Source organism: Juglans microcarpa x Juglans regia, chromosome 2D (assembly GCF_004785595.1).
Source record: "Juglans microcarpa x Juglans regia isolate MS1-56 chromosome 2D, Jm3101_v1.0, whole genome shotgun sequence".
Lineage (NCBI taxonomy): Eukaryota > Viridiplantae > Streptophyta > Magnoliopsida > Fagales > Juglandaceae > Juglans > Juglans microcarpa x Juglans regia.
The window spans coordinates 948403-968588 of NC_054596.1; the positions used below are offsets into that span (position 1 = coordinate 948403).

Sequence of the window (20186 nt, forward strand, 5' to 3'; positions counted from 1 at the left end):
TTATAAGCTATTTTATCAATAATTATTAAAAGAAAAAGAGAAAAGATGGGCCAAATTAATGATTCCTTTATGATTTTCTTGGCATTTAAAGAAAGGAAAATTATTTACAGATAATATTTTCACAGTATTTTATATGACTATATTTTAAATGAATGTTATTTTTATAAAACATTTTATAAAAATAACATTATTTTATAAAAATATTCTCATTTTATAATATTATTATGTAATATATTATATAATATGTTGTATATATATCATTACTCATTAAAACTATTTTTAGTAAAGTCACACAATTATATTGATTAGTTAATATCAATTCCCACTGGGACACGCGATCTGTAGAGTTATGGGCATCTTTGATTAATCTGAGCCAATAGGACACAAGTAAGAGGAGAGGGATGTACTTCTATAAATTATTAAGATGAAGCAATGCCTCAACTTCAATATACAAAGCGACCCACGTTAGTATTGGACATGAAATGACACGGCGACACATGAGACTCGCGCATGAGTGACACGTGATAAAGTATGCATATATTGATTTAAGAGAAATGTTTTAGATAAAAAAAATTTTATAAAAATAAATTTATAAATTGATATGATTTGATGTTATATATTAAATTATAAAATTATTTTTATTATAAAATAAATATAATATATTTTATAAAATCATGTCAATTTGTGAATTCATTTTTATAAAATATTTTTATGAGTATAGCACTTATCTTGATATAATACAATACTAGTCTAGTCATATAGATCAATAACTTGAGATATCAAGTTGGCGTCCCAAATAAGAGGGATATGCCTTTATCATTCTGCTTCGTTTGAAAAGTAAATTCATCTTAACTCATTTTAATTTATCATTACAATTTTTTTAAATTTTAATATAAAATATAATAAACAATTTAATTTTTTTAAATCCTAAATAATAATAATAATAATAATAAATAATATTCTAACAATATTTTATCATCTCAACTCAACTCAGTTTAATATCTAAACGCACTCTTAGAATCGATTGGAGAAGACACTAAGAATAGGAAAATGTTAGTTTGTAACTTTACCCTATATTTTTGTCTCCTGGATTTGATCACTCATGCATTTTGATTTTTTTCTTTAATAATTAAAGAATTGACTATTAGTATATTTATATATTTTTTTGAAATATTTAAAAAATGTCTGAAAAAATGCAAATGCACTATAAGCATGCCCAACGATATATACTGGACCGCAGAGTAGCAGTATCCTTAAGAATATAGGGTGAAAAACCCACCCATTGTATGTCAATGTTTTGATTAAAAGTAGGATTGTAACTAGTTCGGTCTGATTTTTAACAAAATTTAAGACCGAACTGATATGTACTGATTTTGTATTTTTAAAAATTAATTATATATCGGTTACTCTCTTAAACTGGTATTTACAGGTTTCAGTCCAGTTTAGTCCGATTTTCAGTTTTAATAAAATGTAAATTTGTAAAAAATATATATTTATATAAAATAAAAAAAAAAACTACTTAAAAAAAATGTTTTATACTATTATTCCAAAATCTGTTATTATTAAAAAAAAAAAATCTACTTTACTAAAAGAAATTGGATTTACTAAAATCTGTATTACTAAACACTACTTCACAAAAATATGTTTTACTAAAAAAAAATATGCAAATATGGTGTGTAAATGATGAGAGAATGTATGTGTGAATGCATATATTAATTTAGTTAATGCATGAGATACGTGAGAGAGAAGTATTGAAAGTAGTTAGCAATCTAGAACTTGAAACAAATGTATGCGTGAGAGAGAGACTAATAGGTGAAGACAAATGCATGGAATCTGAAACTGCATCAAAAGGATACCTAGTTAGAATATTATTATAGATCAGATTCATCACTATATATGAAAGCAGGTGCTCTTGGTCAATTAAATTTGCATATTTAAGATTAAATCTTTATTTTATAAACTATAATAATATTATTTTATATATAATTATAATTTATATTATTATATAAAAAAATTATATATAATATTAAAATATAATTTAATCCATATCTAAAATACCTAAAACCAAAACCGAAGAGGTTCCAACCAATTTTGCCATTATAAACACTGCTTCCAGACCAGACCGATTCGGACCGATTTTTCACGATTTTTTTTTTTACACCTTTAGTTAAAAGTAATTAATTCCTCGTATCACTTATCCATGTAATTTTGTAGAAAAATGTCTGTTGCAAACACTTGGTGCAAACGGTATGTAAACGTGATCAATATGAAGACACTTCATGAGAGAGAGATTGAGCTGATGAAAGTGATAGATCGAGCTGCTATAGCTGGTGAGAGAGAAAGACCGAACTGATGAGAGAAGAATAATTCATTTTAAATCTGATGTGATATGAACGACTGCACGTATCTAACGACTTTATACAGAGAACTGAATTTCGTATGCATGACATTAGACGAAACGAATGGATTAGCGGGAGCCATCAAAAGCCTGACGGAACTCATGTATATTGGTTTCAAAAGAAGAACCGCAATTGACGACTATCAATGGAAGCGAGCCCCAAAGACAAGTAGAGAAGTAAGAACAATGCACTCTGTTCGGAACCAGCCGGACCTAAACCAACACGTCTTAGCAATACTTGCAAAATGCAATCACCTCAACCATCTCAAGCAACTTCAAGCCTTTCTCACCACCCTTGGCCACAGCCAAACACAGTTTTACGCCTTTAAGCTGGTCCGCTTCTGCGCTCTCTCTCTCGCCAACCTTTCATACGCTCGCTTCATCTTCGATCATCTCCACTCTCCCAATGTCTATCTCTATACTGCTATGATTACTGCCTACGCGTCTCGGCCCGATCATGAATCGGCATTTGTATTGTACCGCAACATGGTTCGTAGGGGACGCCCTCCGCCCAATCATTTTGTCTATCCACACGTCCTGCAATCTTGTCCCGAGGCGTGGGAATCTCATGGCACTAAAATGGTGCATGCCCAGATTTTAAAATCAGGTTTTGGTCGATATTCAGTTGTGGAAACCGCTCTTGTTGACTCGTATTCGAGGATTTGTTCGGATATCATTAGTGCGAGACAGGCGTTTGATGAAATGTACGATAAAAATGTTGTCTCGTGGACTGCTATGATTTCTGGGTACACCCGACTTGGGGAGATTGGTAATGCTCTATCATTGTTTGAAAAAATGCCGGATAGAGATGTCCCGGCTTGGAATGCTGTTATTGCAGGGTGCTCTCAAAACGGCCTTTTCCCCGAGGCAATTTCACTCTTCAGAAGAATGATCAATTTTGCACTGGAGGGACAGCATCGAGGTAATGGGCCGAATCAGATTACAGTTATTTGTGCCCTCCCAGCTTGTGGCCATACTGGCATGCTCCAGCTTGGTAAATGGATACACGGTTATGTTTACAAAAATAGTATTAATAACAACACACTCATCTCAAATGCTCTAGTAGATATGTATGGGAAATGTGGGAGCTTGAAAGAAGCAAGAAGAGTTTTTGACATGACCTCGAAAAAAACAGTGACCTCATGGAATTCCATGATCAATTCTTTTGCTCTCCATGGACAAAGTGAGAGGGCAATTAACATGTTTGTGGAGATGATGCAGTGTGAGGATGATGTCAGACCAGATGAGGTTACATTTGTGGGCTTGTTGAATGCTTGTGCTCATGGAGGACTGATTGAAAAAGGCCTTTCTTATTTTGAATTGATGACTCGAGATTATAGGATTGAGCCCAAAATTGAACATTTTGGCTGCTTGATAGACCTTCTAGGTCGAGCAGGTCGATTTGAAGAAGCCATGGAAGTTGCTAGGGGAATGAGTATGGAACCTGATGAGGTTGTTTGGGGTTCTTTGCTTAATGGATGTAAGATTCATGGTCGCACAGATTTGGCAGAATTCGCAGTCAAAAAGTTAATTGAAATTGACCCAAATAACGGTGGTTATGGTATAATGCTGGCCAATATATACGGAGAGCTGGGGAGGTGGGATGAGGTCCGAAAGTTAAGGAAGAAGTTGCAGGAGCAGAATTCTTATAAAACTCCAGGTTGCAGTTGGATTGAAGTTGACAACCAAGTTTATCAGTTTTATTCTGCTGATAAATCGCATTACAAAACAGAAGAAATATACAAAATTTTGGAAAGTCTACTTGATTTTGTTATTTTGAAGTGAGGCCAGCAACGGTTCTCTCTTTTATTCAGTTCGCTACTCCTCTCCACAACTAAGAGGAGATGGGAGTGAGAGCAAAGAAATTATCGCTATCTGCATCAGAGCCCATGGAATCTCTGATTGTTATTATATATAGGGTATAATTGGCAAATCTTTTAATTCAATGCAAGTGGAGAGTTATGTCATTTCCCCCTCGAAACCATGGCTAATGCTCTAACAGACTCGGAGAGATTTGAGGTTAATCGAGGAAATAGTACGACTTAGGAGTAACTTTAGGAGATTACATCAGCAAAGGCTGCAACAAGACTCAAAAAGAAAAAGGAGTAGAGTGAAACGAAACTGAAACCATTTATTCACACTGAAAAGCCACATAATCATAGTTTGCCTTTGCTCGCTAAGAAGTTGTCCATAGTTTTAAAGCTCATGCTTGGCCTTACTACTGCACTTTGGATTTGGCTGGTTCGTCCTCTTCTGCAGCAATGCTGACCACCCTGGGGCTCTTGATCTTGTCAGGGGACAACTTGGGCAATGCCAAAGTGAGCACACCGTTCTCCAACTTGGCCTTGACAGAATCCAGGTCCACATTCTCAGGCAACCGGAACTGCCTCCAGAACTTGCCATAGGATCTCTCCATCCGGTGCCAGTGCTCCCCTTTCTTTTCCTCCTCCCTCTTCCTTTCTCCGCTCACTCTCAGCACCCGCTCATCCACCTCGATCTTCAGATCCTCCTGCTTCAATCCCGGCACATCCAGCTTTATAACATGACCTTCCAGCGTCTCTTTCCAGTCTACCCTGGCCGGAGACAGTGCCAAAGCGATGTCTTCCTTGTCAAGGCCAACTGGGATTTGCTCCAATACTCGGAACGGGTCTGTCCATATATCAGCTAACATACTCCCCGGACGCTCTATGAGTGGCAGCAAAGACCCATTGGAGAACCGAACAAGAGTACAGAGTAAGAGAAACGAAGCGAGGACATGCTTTACTTGTGCTCTCATTTTTCCTTTTGCTGCTTATTTTGTGTGCGCTGAAACTATATTGGGTTAGATTGATTGATCTCACAGATTTTTTGTAGAAGTAGAAGGCTGATCTTGTATGGCAGTGTGCAATGTTTATCTCACCTTTGAAGAGGGAGTGGGAAGCCATGCTATTTATTATTACGCGGGGAAGGTACAGGCATTAGACGTTGGAAAACTTCGGAGAGGTCTAGAGAAATAGGGAAGGTTCCAGTATTACTTTCTCCTGTGGGGAAATTAAGCGGAGTTTTTACAAGTGGAGAAGGGAGGGTGCAAGATCTTTCCAACATGTTCCAGACAATTCATAATTTCGGACGTATTTAAAAAAGTAATAAATATTTTTTATTCCACTTCTATTTAGATTTCTTAAGTTCAAAAAAGAACTTAGGGTGTTTTTGTGAGTTCAAATATTTTATTATACCCAATTCAATAGTGTGAAAATATTAAAAGAAAAAAAAATATTTTAGTCACAAAAAATTATAAAAATAAATTTATAGATTGACGTGTCTTGACGTGGTATGTTAGATTGTAAATTTATTTTTATTGTAAAATAAATATAACATATCATATAAAATTATATTAATTTATGAATTTATTTTTTTATATAATTTTTTTTTTATGATTATAGCACTTTTTTTATCCGAAATTTTCCTTCGGTATTCCATGTTTCATGAAGAGATGGGCCCGTTGGGCCTTCCCATTTTTGCCGAACTGGACTTGAGACTTTAGGGCGAGCCCAAGGCTCTTTTGCTGAATAAATTAGCATGCGTGCAAATGGCCCATGCATCATCTCTCTCCTTCAATCCTTTAAGAGGACAAGGTTTGCATGAGCTGCACGACCTCCGACTGCTTGTGCTTCGAAAGAGTAGGATGCCTTGCTGAAAGTTCTACTCACCAGGCGATCCTCCCCTAAATGAAAAGAAAAAAAAAAATGAAATGAAATGAGGGAGTAAGAGGAGATATCTATAATTGTTTTTAAGAATCACTGTCTGATCTTTTTATGTGTGGATTGGATTATGTGAAGATGTTATGCAGACATGTACTGAGTTCCGTATCTTTCATACGTAGTTAGTGAAAGGTCGTTATATGTGATATCGAATCGAAGTTCATATGAACCAATGACCCAAGGATATAGAATCTTGCAGATTTTAACTGATGTTTTATCGGGCACTTTCCTCAGATGCACCTCTCCGACAAAGGGTCAAGTTCTGGATGATTCACTGCCATATCTAATTTAGTTTTTGGCAGTAGCTGCATCAAAGATAAACACTAAATGAAGAAGCAATGGCAGCAGCTCGATCGAGTGGTGAGAAGATTTGACCATCAATTTGCAGTCTCCCCCCATGCCAATTTCCCTGACAAATGGACCAACCCAGCAAGCAAACCATGCAAGAGAAGATGGGTCGTTGATGGGGGGTTTCACTGTCACACCCAAAGCTGCTCCAACTGTACCCTACTCGTATGGTCCCCTCCAATCTGATTCACCATATGGGCAATGGGCCAGTGTTTCAATCTCGATCCTTAACGCATGCAGAACTAATGAGATGAGAAGGTGGATGTAACCCGGAGGTTTGTTATTCAACCAAACATAAGACATTGGATAAGTTTTGGAGTTTTCAAATCCTAGAGACTAGTAGAGACACAACAATAAATCCGGCCTTGCTTCCTCCTTAGCATCAGTATATATATACTTGGTTCCCTCCTTGCAAATGGCCTATCTAAACAGGAAGCTATAATACAAAGGAAAAGAATGTAGCTTTCAGGTGCATGCTGGCTGCTCGGAATAAAATGAAAGGGATGCATGCAGGCTGGCTGGTTTAGCTGGGACGATGTCCACTCCCTTGATTCTGAAAGCAGAAATGAGCTTGTGAGTTTATATAGGAAACTTCTTTCTTTCCATATTTTGTTAGGACCTCAACATTCTGTGCATTGATTCACTTCATTTTGCGTTGGCTATTACCAGCATTTCATGTCTTGTTTCACTTCATTTGTTTTTTGGTCGCTTGTATCCATAGGGTCACTCACATATCGTTGAGGAGATAGTTGTGTGTTCCCTAAAGCATTCAAGAACTACCTTAGATATATCTCAGCTAAAGAGGAGGAAGAAGAAGATAATATGAAAATAAAATGCGACGTATGCGAGAAATTGGAGGCAGAGGTGCTATGTTGTGCGGATGAAGCGGTACTATGCAGGGGATGCGACGAGAAGGTGCATGCAGCTAACAAGCTGTCACAAAAGCATGAGCGTGTCCGTCTTGTCAAACACCCATTGTCGTCTTCGTCATCCTCCTCTTCGCATGATCCCCAGCTCCCTCCATGTGATGTCTGCCAGGTATGCCTCCCTCTTGCTAATTTCTATACGCTGCAATTTCTATATGGTACATACCCGCTACCATAGTAATCAATATAAATAACGAGGCTTTATCTTAACAGATTACAAATCAATAGCCTAATTAAGACAATCAATCGAGAAAGTTGACTTATTATTCTTGGATATTATGTTAAACTGCAAGAAGTTTTGCTATTCTTGTTGTCCCCTGCAAATACAGCAGATTACCAGAGTAGCTCATACGACAGACAAGGCTGGGGCTTGTTACAGTTTCCGGTTGTGGTTAATCCCAATTAGCCTTTTTTATTTGATAGTTGGAAAAAAAGTATTCTTTTTCACTAAGCACTTTGACAAAATCTTTTCTTTGATTTTTGATCAAAAGAAGCAGTTGATAAAATATTGAATTGCATAGAATTGCAAATTATGCTTGCAGGAAAGAAATGGATATTTCTTCTGCTTAGAGGATAGAGTATTACTCTGCAAGCACTGCGACTTCACAACCCATACGGGAACTCCCTACGCATCACCCCACCAAAGATTTCTTATTGCAGGCCTTAAAGTCGCCCTTCAACCTTCAATCAACCACCACGACATGATTGGCTTCAACAGTGGAAATTCAAGCTCGCCAATGTCGAATAGTTCTTTCAGTTTCCCTGCTGACAATGAGAGCAAGGCGGCAATGACAATGGAAGTTGAGGCTGCATCGGCAGAGACTAGAACCACCTTCTCAGATGAACATCACTTCGCAACCGCATTGGATGAGATATTTGACTAAGGATTTTAACTACAATGAGTTTTCCGAAGTTGGGTCATCAAGTACGCCAAATTGTACTAAAGATGTATGATTGTGCACAATCATGTTGAGTAACGCAGATTGGTTTAAGTTGTATAACAGTATGGCGTGTTTGTTCACTGACCACTGACCAAGCTTGCATCAAGCCGTGTGTATCAATCTTCATTTATTCTTGCCTACTTTCGCTATATAGGAGCTTAGTTGACCACCAAAAGTTTCTTGGCTTCCTCAAATAGTCACGGTCACACTGCTTACTGTTACACTGTATACTGTTGGGTTGAGCCTGGTCCGATTTAATGATCCGACCTAATAAAAATTCATTGCCATTTTTTGTGTGTGTTTTTAATGAGGCTTGGGCACGCTTTTAGCCATTGAACCGATCCAACCTGACCCGTAATTAGAGTTTACTTGCTAATGTGCTATATGGCCGCACTGTATTTTTCATCTTTCATCTAATGAATACAATAATCTACAGCTCTGTAGATATAGTTATATTGTCGGACTACGTAAATCTTGTATTTGTATGTGATTGATTTCGTTTTTGCTTTCTTTTTTTCTCTCATCGTTCCTAACACATACCCAATTTTGTTTTATTTTCGTGTGCATACGTTGTATTAATACAATCGAAAGGGTCAGGCAATCCTGCTAATTTCCATTTTCCGTGACTGATTTGGTCATACCCGCTATGATTGTGGAGGCCTCTTGTTCAAAATCTAATAACTACTTAGTGATTTATGCACCGCACCATATTATAAATGATGCTTTATGATTATATAAATGCTATTCTCGCCACTTGCATCATTACCACAATATTAATTTATCCAACATGATCCGTTGGGCATTAACTGCAATTTCTAATTAAATATGCAATTAATCCACCTTTTAAGTTATTCTTTGATTAGAACGGGGAAGATGCATGCATCGATCTAAGGGCCAATTAACTTGATCATATGCCATTTAAATATGCACTACACGTGAGCAAACAGTACATGATACATTGAGATCATAAACATATTATATTTTATATATATATATACAGCGGATTTGCCTGATGATCTTCTAGCTCATGTTAAAGAAAAATATTAAATGTAGCATGCTCGATTCTATAACTTGTAAGTACGTTATATACCCTCCATGATTTGAGTTTTGATCAAGGCGACATGATCTCTTCCTAGTCATGACCATTTAATTAAAGAGGCGATTCGCCGATTCCTTTGTTACATGATCAATCGTCTTCCAAGCCATATATCGACAATGAATGAATGGTCCAAATCAACCAAGCATGGAGAAGATCTTGAGGATTATTTATTCCAATATGCGTGGGTCAAAATGAGATATTTTTATACTTGCTGTTGTTCTCAAGTTTGTGATTCTTTCCTTATCTCTTCCTTTTCTTGTTTTCTTTAATTATCTTTTGATCATTAATTTTGGGAAAATAGTAAAAATTAGTGGATAATTACTAATTCTCATCTTCAAACTCTCCTTTCCCATGGATTGAATCTGAATATTCCCATTTATAATTAAATAGGATCAAGAATCACCAATATTATCGGGCATATTAGATTATATATATTTTCACTTCCTTTGTTATTTTCCTCCCCTAAACTTTGTGTGTGACCATATTACTATGTCTAAATTAGATTGTGAGCTTCACTTGGAAATTTGGACTCGAGAACTATAGTAGCCACATCTTTTCAACACATTTTTTGTGTGTGTGTGTGGTTTTATATTTTATGTATGCTCTTCTAAAGCTCTGTTTGGATGTTGAGTTTAGTTGAGATGAATTGAGTCTTTTATGAATAGTAGTAAGTAGAGATGGTTGATTGAGTTTTGTGGAGCTCACCTAAGATGAGTTTAGATATTAAGATGAGTTGTGATGTATTTATAGGAAGTTGAAAAAGGTTGTAGGTCTCACATGTAAAGAGATGTTGAGTTAAAAAATATTATGGATCACATGTGTAAAGATATTTTGAGTTGCGTGATGTTTAGTGATTAAGAAAACCTTAGGACTAGTTGGGCTTATAACCTACAAATAACAGCCCTCCAATAGTTGGTTGCCACGTAGGCTACACAACTTAGTGATGGTGTGACCGCACTTCACCTGATTCCTCACCATTCACTTCCCCCCTCTTGCACGAAAGCTCTTTGGTCACTTATAGTCCCATTTCCTTTCGGCCATCTTTCCTTAAAGTTGAAATTCCTTAACAAGAAAATTAAGATGTCATCTTTCCTAAAACATAACATTTCTAAATTCGGACCAGAAAAATTAGAGAAAATTAGCAACGAGTGCCTTACATTATCACCTTCCTAGGTTTCGTCAACGCAATTTGCCATGAGAGAATTGCACGATTTTTGGACCAAAGAGTTCCAAGTCTGGCAATGGGTAGTGATTGTGAGAGGTAGATTTTGGTTTAAACTTGTCGATGTCGGACTGAGAGGTGGCGGTGGAACAAGAACAACTATTGGGCAGCGGAGGAAAGAGATGGAAGAGATGAGCTTCGAATCGCGATGGTGAGTTTGGAATCAAATCGAGATGGAAGGGAGGGGCTTTGGTGACCTAGGTTTGTGATTCGCTGTGGGTGTATCTATTTTCTATTTGGTGTGATATCTGATGTGGCAACTCATAATAGGAGGGTTGCTTCTCTAATAAAACCAGCTAGACTGCTCCAAAGCGGCTTTGTTAGTGATTTGAGAGTTGAGTATTTAGATGTTAGATTCAGTTTAAAATTAGACTGAACTAAGTTGATCTCGATATCTTCCAACATTCAAACGGGGCCTAAATATTCTGGCCCTTTATATATGCTTAATTGTTTGATCCTTTTGTCCATTCAACTTGAGATCACACACTTTTACTTTGCTCAAATACATAGATATGCACACTCTCAAATTCTCAAGTACATGAAACAAGTAGTAATTAAGCACCAAGAACCTCACGTTAAGATACAAGCAAGAGCAATGGAAAATTTTGGTTGAAAGTACAAAACCAGTAAGTTCACTCCGATTATGAACGAAAACTTCTTGGCCAGAGCTTTTAGTGGGCACCGTGCGTGCCTGTATCGAGAAATTAACGTTAATATTAATGAGTTTTTAGAAAACCACAAGGGCTAGGCCGATAGTACTGTTCTTGTCTCTTAATATATTCGCATCCCCCAGATTATGCTGTGCAGTAGAAAGATCTCACAGACCTTGTCATTGAAGAGTCTTGTCATGTAGTGGAAGTTGTGATTGGTTAATTGGGATGATCATCTTCATCAAACACAACCCATACTTTGCTAATTTTGGTCTCCAGTGAACATGAGAAGAGAGTTGATGACAAACTGATATCGCCCTTTTTGCCTTCTTTTGCTGCCGTTGCCCCTTGTGGCTTCGTTGATTTTGAAAGCCCCAAGATGGGAGGTAGTGCCGATGAAGCAGTAGTCTTGCTCAACACATGAAAACTATAGGAATTGGCCGTTTGATCAATTTGTGGACAGCCCAGGCATTGTTCCAATGCCATAACATGCTCCATAGTGATGATTTGAACATATGGGTACTCCAAACTCTTGTTCTCAATAATCCATTTGCAGTTCTCATACAGATCGTGAAGCTCCTGACTTTGCTGGGAAGCCCTCTTAAGTATTTCACAGGCTAAAGCCCTCGCCGGCTTTGTTAAATCAAAGAACATGTTAACAAGAGCAGCGATGCCTTCACAAAAAGTCAAGTATAGCTGAAAGCTCTCTTTCAAGGTGTTGCTCATGGCTGCTTGAGCCAGGTTATCTGAAGGCAATATATCCAACGGTGAGCAACTCAAGACCCTATCTAGAAGTAGTTGACATTTTGGCAATTTTCGGAATACCACGTCGATTGACTTCTCTTCGTAGCATCGAAACTCGAAGCTGCCTTTAGACATAACAGGTTCGAGTTTTCCTGCTTGGTTGATGAGCCAACCCATCCTTTCTTCCAGATATGCTGCATAATTGTGCAGAAAACAAACTGAAGGGTCAGAATTCTTAGAAAACCAGCGGGTACTCATTTGGAGATGACCAGATATGTGTGCATCTCGTAGCTGTTGCTCAAAGCAACGGTTGCCTCCTCGTAGGAGGCGATGGATGAGGACAAGGGTCTTGAGGGCGACAAGGCGGTCTCTGGTTTTGCAAAGACGACGAGAAATTCGTTCAGCCAGAAAAGGAATGGATCCAGGGGAGTTAGAGACAAGGAAGAGAATCTCATGCATGTGTTTGTCGTCGATGGGGCCATTATCATGGCCAGTAGCGCGCAGGACTGCAATATCTATGTTGGAAAAGCCATCATAAGGGTTGTGTATCATAGCCTTGCCGATCGATGCATGATCCTTTACTAAGCCAAGAGCTAGCCGGAGCTTTCCCTGTATGTCTACCCTCATGATCTTTCTAATTTTCTTGCGTTCAAAAATGCGATGGGAACAACCTGTGTAGAGAGCACCTAGACCAAGAGCGCACTTATAATAGATTGAGGGGTTAGAGACGGATCAAAGAGTGACATGGAAATAAATTGACAAGGAATTAATGAGGAATCAAATCTTACATTTTAAAACATGACAGAGTAGCCTCGACTCTAACAAAAACCAAGAAGACTGCATTATGGGAAAGAATGTTCGTTTCAAACAAAAATCAGTCTTGATCAGGGCCTACAACTATCATTATTCTATGTGCTAGGAAGTATGCAAGTCAACGAGGACTGTAGAAATGAGCTGATTATACCGTTAAACGGATAATAACACATCGAAAAACCACCGAAAATTAAAAGAAAAATAAAAAAGAAAACTATTTATTTTTGTTTTATTCAGAGTGAGAAGATAAGGAGTGCAGGACTTTCGTTTGGTCATTGGCCACACCACCACTAAAAAGCCTTGGATTCTCTTCGTACTCGACCCAATTAATGAATTGTGTTCATTAACATTTCCACTCCTTAAAAGGGTGAATTGATGGTTGACTGTGGGAATTAAACAAAAAGGAAGAAAAAAAGAGATCGAGGGAATAAGAAAGAGTGCCTTACAAGCTAGCCTGCCTAACTTTGATGGATATGAATAAAAACAGACGAGCAAAGAGTCAACGAGCGAGGCAAAAGTAATTATCATATGGTGGTGGGGCTGGGAACAGAACCTCATTCTTCAGGAATAGGAATATTCTTTCTGCATCAAACTCTCCTCGTATTCGTAACATCACCACATAAACAACGTTTTTGCTCTTCCTCTTGTGTAAGGGAGATTGAAGCCCCGGCCCCCCACTTAACTGGCATAGAGGGTAAAAACCAGAAAAAGAAAAAAGGTGCTTTGTCATATTCTATTCTAGCAAGCAAGCAATTATCCAAAATGTTTATTGTATAACGTCTAAGAGTACTACTGCTAGAGTCGGCATTAACAACACAATCCTCAATCATGTCCATACAAAGTACAAACAGATCAGAAAATGATGTCTTATTTACTTGACTCACCTTTTTTTTTTTTTTTTTTTTCAAAAGACACTTGACTGACTGATATATAGAGTTATAGACACTGACTCTGATCGATAGATCATGATCAGCACCATCGGATTTAAAACAATGCCAGAAAAAAACCCATATAACAAAGAACATAATTAGTAGCATTAGGCGGTTTTGGATATAAGAAGTGTCTCATTTTATCTCATCTTATTATTATAATTTTTTTAAATTTTTATACAAAATATAATAAATAATTTAATTTTTTCAAATTTTAAAATAATAACAATATTAAAAAATAATATTGTAACAATATTTTATTTAATTTTTAATTTTTATCTCATCTCATCTTAATCCAAACAGTACCTAAGACTGTGTTTGGTAAGTTAATTACAACAATTCATTACTATTTTCAAACAATCCACTACTATTTATTAACTATATATGAGTTTTACTATTCATCATCTCACACATATTAATTTATTTATTTATTTGTATTCTTTCTAAACTAATTGAACTCTCCTACTCATCATCCATATATCACATATTTGATATGGAAAGAAAAAAAATAAATAAAGTATGGTGTGTGATGTAGAGATGATGAAAAGAATCTTTCATTAACTATTTATTACTTTTTTAATACTATTCAAAGATTATCTTAACATCTAAACAAATCAAATTTACGTATATATGCAACTTTTATTAGCAGGAATAAATAACTATGAATAATGCTAGAGCCACCGCCGGGCTCCTGCTTGGTTCTAACATATGTGTTTTTATGTGTTTTTTTTTAAGGGTTTTTTATATAGATTTTTTTAATAATTTTAAATATTTTAAAAAAATAAAAAAAATTCACAATATCATTAAAATTTACTTTTTGAATATTTTTTTTTTACTTTATGATTAAGAAAATATTTTTTAATAATGTTCTAAATTTATTTTATTTTTTAAAACTATTTAAAAGTATTAAAAAAATTTATGTAAAAAATAATTTTAAAAAAGCATATAAAAAGACATGCTGGAACAAACAGGAGTTCCAACGGAAGCTTAAGCGGTGGCTCTAATATTGTCCAAATAACCATACGACTCGGTCATGCAGCACGACGCACGCATGTCAATCGTATATATGCATTTTGATATATAAAGAAAGCAGTAGTCTCGGATGCTTGCTAGCTCGGACTTGTCAGGAATTGTAATTGAAAAATTATATAAAATAAAGAAAAAAAATTCAAAACTAAAGTTTATTAATAAAAATCGATAGATTAGTTCTAAAACTGACAAGTCAGGCTCAAATTGCTAAGAAAATTCGAGATTAATAGAATATTTTCTAACTTCCTATCATATTTGTGCTCATCTGCTTTCTCGAAGTAATTCATGAACACTATCAATGTAGAATCTGTCGAGAGGTATAGAGCAAGGGCAAGGGAAACTAAATTAAGATAATTTGATATGAATTTATTAAAATATTATTTTTTATATTATTATTATTTTAAAATTTAAAATAATTAAATTATTTATTATATTTTATGTAAAAATTAAAAAAATTTATAATAATGAGATAAAAAGACTAACAGGAGTTTCGAATTCAAAAAGGACTTTCCTTCCTCGTCAACTTCAAGCAGAGAGTTATGCCAATTGGTATAGCTCTAAGCTTTCAAAATGGAGGTCTTTGACTTGAAACCCTCCCCAAAATGTATCAATAAAAACTTCAAGCACAGAGCTAAGCACGGGAGATCAAGTGGGGAAAGACAGAGAAGAGAAAAATGGAGGAAATGGAAGAGATAGAGATTGTAATAGTTGGCGCTGGCATTTGTGGCCTTGCTACTGCACTTGCTCTTCATAGGTTTCTTCATCTTCTTACCGTTCTTTTCTTCCCATCACTAATCCTGCTTCCTAATTAGCGATTTAATGCTTGGAAACAATTTTTCTGTGATACGTGAATTGAACGTGTAGAAAAGGTATCAAAAGTGTGGTTTTAGAAAGATCGGAGTCACTGCGAGCAAGCGGAGCAGGTATCACTATCCGGACGAATGGTTGGCGGTGCCTTGATCAGCTTGGTGTTGGCTCTGACCGTAGACATACTGCCCTTCCTTTGCAAGGGTAACTACGTATATTATATGCCCCACTCGTCTCGTAATAGGCCCGAATCAAATTTAGGGGAAACTTTTGGTATGAAGGATTTTCTTTCAATTTGTGTCCCTTTGCCAATTTCTATAAAAAAAATGTCATTGTTGGCTTGTGGCAAACTTATTGCCGGTCGATTAGTATCATAAACTTATTGTCGGATCACAAATATTAGATGCTCTTTGTCGAAGTGTTATATTTTCATCAATAGACTGGATCACAAATGCGATAAACATTCTGGTTGACATTCATGAGAGCTCGTGATCCTATAGTCAGCATGCGGACTGTCATTAACATAATCATATCGCAATTTTAGGCATTTGTTTTGGATGCGTGTTTATTTTAACATCTGTGGTAAGACGTCTTTCTAATCAGTATTACTGAAAAGCAGGGGACGCGAGATGCAGCTTTCTAACGGCAAGATAAAGGAAATATCACTCGGGTAAGTTCTTTTGCTTTTAAATGTGTATGGGGGAAGGCCGTAATCTGCAAATTGTGTGAAGTGCATCTCAATAAGTTTGTATGCATTTTTTATTAAACACCTGTGCGCTTATAGGTTAGAATGACTAATTAATGTTATGATCAGAGTTTCCTGAAATTATTATAAAACCTGTTTCAAACACGTGCACCTCCACCCACCTAATATTGGTGGACTAAACCAATTCTGGACTGATACTGTTCTTAAAGTGTTTGACGAGCCAACAGAACTTTTAACTGACATTCATCAACAAATCCTTTGAAGGAAGAACAAAAACGAATGATATTGAACCCTGTAACCAATATTTGTAGACATCTACAGGAGACGGGCAGAAACCCGATGCATGAGGCGGAGTGATCTTATCAGGATCCTAGCAGAAAGCTTGCCTCTCGGCACAATTCACCTTGGATACCAAATACTCTCGGTTACACTAGACCCACTTACTTCCTATCCAATTATTCAGCTCCAAACCGGGAGTGCCTCCATGCAAAGGTATTCTTTTTGAGCTTCATTTAGCCCAATGATCATTAAGTTTATATCATTTTTCTCAATTAGATTGGATGTAATACCCTGCTTGGCTATTGTGTGGTTCACTTTGCAGTTCTCATACTTAGTAACCTTTGAGGGTCCTTTGGTCTACAAATCATTTGGATTACTGTCTCTTAATTCCAATTATAATAGATCAGAAATGTTTGCAATTAAATTGCCAAATGAAAATTGTAGTTTCTAGGAAATAATTCATTGCTTTTCCAACAACTATTTGCTCTACCAGCTTTCTCCAGAACACGCGTAAAGATTGATGAGGCTCTTTGAGAATATGATTCTAATCACTAATTCACAATTTCCCATCAGCTTAAACTTCTTGATCGATCGGTTATTCCACACGGTATTATAACAACGGTTCAAAATATTTGGGTCCATGTGCTATCTGGTCCTGCAAATGTGAGGGGTTGATTCAAAAAATCAAATCAACCCAATCCTTACAGTGATTGAACACATGCCAACAGAAATCTTAAGTTGTTCTGAACAAGGGTAGACTCTGTTGAGGACTTGAGGCTGATCGATCAAATGGTTGGAAATTGATTAACAAGACTTGTTTATAGCCTTTGTGTTCTATGGCATAATGCCTCGTACACTTGTCTGAGTCAAGGTTTAATCTGTCCTTAATCATATTGCAGGTTTTGATTGGATGTGATGGAGCCAACTCTGTAGTTGCAGATTTTCTTGAGCTAGAGCCAAAAATTCTTTTATCGTTGTCGGAAACTAGAGGTTTTACCAATTATCCAAGTGGTCATGATTTCGAGATGGAATTTTTTCAAGTTTCTGAGGGTGACAACATAATGGTTGGAAGGCTGCCAATTGATAATAAGTTGGTCTATTGGTTTGTCAATCAGAAAATAAAGCCCAAAGGTACACTCTTATATGACAAGTTATTTACAACTGCTGTTTCCTTGTGAAAGTACAAAAGAAATTTATATGTGGAAGTTTTTTAGTCAAAGAATGTAAACAGTACGTTGCAACACTATCAAATTTCAGCAAGTTTTGTGTTTTGATAGTTTCTTGCAATAGCAATGAAACCTATCTGTTATATCTATTACAGTATATGATCTCTTCCCAATTCACAAGTTTTGAAAGGTTTTAATTTTTTAGGAAGAGGCAGTTCCCCAAGTCTTGAAAGGTCATTACATGATTAAATACTTACATATAGATTAAATACTTACATATGCTTAAGTATTTGTCATGAATGCTTGTGAAGATTGTGAGAAGAAAAATACTACTCTCACCGCTCCTTTCTATCACTGCAAGTTACCGCTGTGATTTTTTATTTTATTTTTACTTAGTGATTAAGGAAGTGTTTTTTAATAATATTGTGATTTTTTTAAAAAATATTTAGAAGTGTTAAAAAATATATGTATGAAAAAGCAAAAAAAAAAAAAAAAAAAAAAATGATCATATAACTAACGGTAGCTCCCAGCGGGAGCTGGGAGCAGTGGCTGTAGAGCCACCTGGTGAGAATCATAAGCTGGTCTTTTCTTTTTTATTTAAATATATATTTTTCTTCTGCCCAATTAGATATTTTCTCTTTCTGTAGAATTCTATGCATGTGACTGACTGGTTTCTTTGCTGCGATTATGTATAGTAGTGATTGTACGTGTTGTCACAGTGGCCATAGGCTTCAATTTATAGTTTGGTGTGTTATATATATACTTGTTACATGAATAGGTGCAGTGATTGCAAAGGATCCAGAGCTCATTCATAAACTGACTCTTGAATCGATTAAGGACTTCCCCACAGAAGTGGTGGACATGATAAGAAACAGTGAGCGTGAATCAATCTCTCAGGTACGCTTGGTACACCGTGCCCCCTGGGAATTACTTGTTGGAAGTTTCCGAAAAGGAAGCGTGACGGTGGCCGGAGATGCCATGCATGTCATGGGTCCATTCATGGCACAGGGTGGCTCAGCTGCTATAGAAGATGGAGTCGTCTTGGCAAGATGCTTGGCACAAAAGTTGCACGAAATTGATATCAAGACAAATGGGTGGAGGAGGAGGCATATAGTTGGAGAAGCATTGGATCAATATGTGAAAGAACGGAGGATGAGATTGGTCTGGCTCTCCACACAATCTTATCTCCACATTTTGCTAATCGATAGTACTCCACCCTTGCTTGTAAGACTTATATGTATAGTCTTACTGATGCTTTTCTTCAGTGACTATGCAGCTCACACGCAATATGACTGTGGCCGCCTATGAGGCATCGGCCATGCTTTGAAGCTGTGCAATTAATATGGGAAAAACTCTATTTATCATCATTCTCTTATCATATTTTTATGTAGTATCAAATGATTTGAAAGTAAGTAAAAGACGATAAATAGTTTTCTAATCATTTAATGTCACATTAGAAGATGATGGGAGGATAGTAATTAAAATGACGATAAATAACATCATTTCTCTTAATATATTATGCAGTGGGCATAACGATGCAGATTGCTCAATAAATGTATTGCTAGGCCTGTAACCTTGTGAATTGACCTCAACAATGCTTGCTGATAATTTGATAATGAATGTTGGTCCTGTTGTCAAATGTTCATAAGGATCACCTAGTATTGATCATTTTGATTCATCTTCATATGTCTTATCAAGATTGAGTCATTGTTGTTTCTCCGATAATGTGTTTGAGAATTCGAATGATTAATCTCATATTTTCCTATCAATTAAAGTTTTTATTTTATAACTTTCAACAATGATAGATGCGTGGAGAAGCAAGTTTTTTGTATGTTTTACTGGGCTGTTACCAATCCAATGTCGTAAATTTTCAACACATTGACAGACTAATGTATCATGACTTAGGTAACTTAATTTGCTCAACCTACACTGTCGGTAAAGAGTTTTTCGACATGATGTGTAAAGTTATATTTGAAAAAAAAAAAAACAATGAGTTTAAAATTTTCAGCTATAATGTATTATTATAATGGATGAAAGTATGTAACAAAAATATTGCTATTCATTGTAAATTTTGTCATTTCTAGTTACATGTGTTTTATATATTAAACACTCGTATAAATAGTCTTTTTTTTTTTTTTTTTTTGAAGAATCGTATAAATAGTCACTTCAAATATGTTAAATCGAGCCTGAAAAACAATGATTGTTCGGCCGCTTGAATTGGTCGAGACCAAGAAAAAAAAAAAAAAAAAAAAAAAAAATCACACACCCACACACTGGGTTGAATAAATGGGCTGACTTCTGTAAGAGCCCAACCAAACTTAATATAGTGGGCCGAGGTCGACCCACTCTTCTTTCGAATGGACTATTTTATCTATTACTATTCCTCACG

The 20186-nt window shown here is 36.2% G+C and overlaps 5 protein-coding genes across 5 annotated transcripts; 3 read left to right on the plus strand and 2 right to left on the minus strand.

The window, feature by feature from the left end:
• The first annotated feature begins 2460 nt into the window (after nt 1-2460).
• On the plus strand, nt 2461-4504 carry LOC121249629 (pentatricopeptide repeat-containing protein At1g33350). The gene has a single exon (XM_041148351.1). It carries the CDS (start codon nt 2501-2503, stop codon nt 4181-4183), a length of 1683 nt encoding a protein of 560 aa, XP_041004285.1. The 5' UTR covers nt 2461-2500; the 3' UTR covers nt 4184-4504.
• On the minus strand, nt 4419-5399 carry LOC121249630 (22.0 kDa class IV heat shock protein-like). The gene has a single exon (XM_041148353.1). The coding sequence runs from the start codon at nt 5172-5174 to the stop codon at nt 4617-4619; it is 558 nt and encodes a 185-aa protein (XP_041004287.1). The 5' UTR covers nt 5175-5399; the 3' UTR covers nt 4419-4616.
• Nucleotides 5400-5770: 371 nt separating this feature from the next.
• On the plus strand, nt 5771-8353 carry LOC121249631 (B-box zinc finger protein 23-like). Its single transcript, XM_041148354.1, has 3 exons — nt 5771-7059; nt 7208-7524; nt 7955-8353. The coding sequence occupies exons 2-3, from the start codon at nt 7309-7311 to the stop codon at nt 8294-8296; spliced, it is 558 nt and encodes a 185-aa protein (XP_041004288.1). The 5' UTR covers nt 5771-7059; nt 7208-7308; the 3' UTR covers nt 8297-8353.
• A 2788-nt stretch (nt 8354-11141) lies between these two features.
• On the minus strand, nt 11142-13176 carry LOC121249632 (putative clathrin assembly protein At1g33340). The gene has a single exon (XM_041148355.1). The coding sequence runs from the start codon at nt 12693-12695 to the stop codon at nt 11544-11546; it is 1152 nt and encodes a 383-aa protein (XP_041004289.1). The 5' UTR covers nt 12696-13176; the 3' UTR covers nt 11142-11543.
• Nucleotides 13177-15407: 2231 nt separating this feature from the next.
• On the plus strand, nt 15408-19235 carry LOC121249638 (monooxygenase 1-like). Its single transcript, XM_041148361.1, has 6 exons — nt 15408-15593; nt 15704-15850; nt 16266-16316; nt 16674-16830; nt 17498-17762; nt 18576-19235. Exons 1-6 carry the CDS (start codon nt 15514-15516, stop codon nt 19103-19105), a joined length of 1230 nt encoding a protein of 409 aa, XP_041004295.1. The 5' UTR covers nt 15408-15513; the 3' UTR covers nt 19106-19235.
• Nucleotides 19236-20186: the final 951 nt, after the last annotated feature.

What these genes read in the sequence shown, in the direction of transcription:
- LOC121249630 (XM_041148353.1), bottom strand. Translation starts at nt 5,174, where the DNA reads ATGAGAGCACAAGTAAAGCATGTCCTCGCTTCGTTTCTCTTACTCTGT.
- LOC121249631 (XM_041148354.1), top strand. Translation starts at nt 7,309, where the DNA reads ATGAAAATAAAATGCGACGTATGCGAGAAATTGGAGGCAGAGGTGCTA. An exon ending in CTCCATGTGATGTCTGCCAG is followed by an intron (nt 7,525 to 7,954) that starts GTATGCCTCCCT and finishes TTATGCTTGCAG; the next exon opens with GAAAGAAATGGATATTTCTT.
- LOC121249632 (XM_041148355.1), bottom strand. Translation starts at nt 12,695, where the DNA reads ATGAGGGTAGACATACAGGGAAAGCTCCGGCTAGCTCTTGGCTTAGTA.
- LOC121249638 (XM_041148361.1), top strand. Translation starts at nt 15,514, where the DNA reads ATGGAGGAAATGGAAGAGATAGAGATTGTAATAGTTGGCGCTGGCATT. An exon ending in ACTGCCCTTCCTTTGCAAGG is followed by an intron (nt 15,851 to 16,265) that starts GTAACTACGTAT and finishes ACTGAAAAGCAG; the next exon opens with GGGACGCGAGATGCAGCTTT. An exon ending in TCAGAAAATAAAGCCCAAAG is followed by an intron (nt 17,763 to 18,575) that starts GTACACTCTTAT and finishes TTACATGAATAG; the next exon opens with GTGCAGTGATTGCAAAGGAT.
- LOC121249629 (XM_041148351.1), top strand. Translation starts at nt 2,501, where the DNA reads ATGTATATTGGTTTCAAAAGAAGAACCGCAATTGACGACTATCAATGG.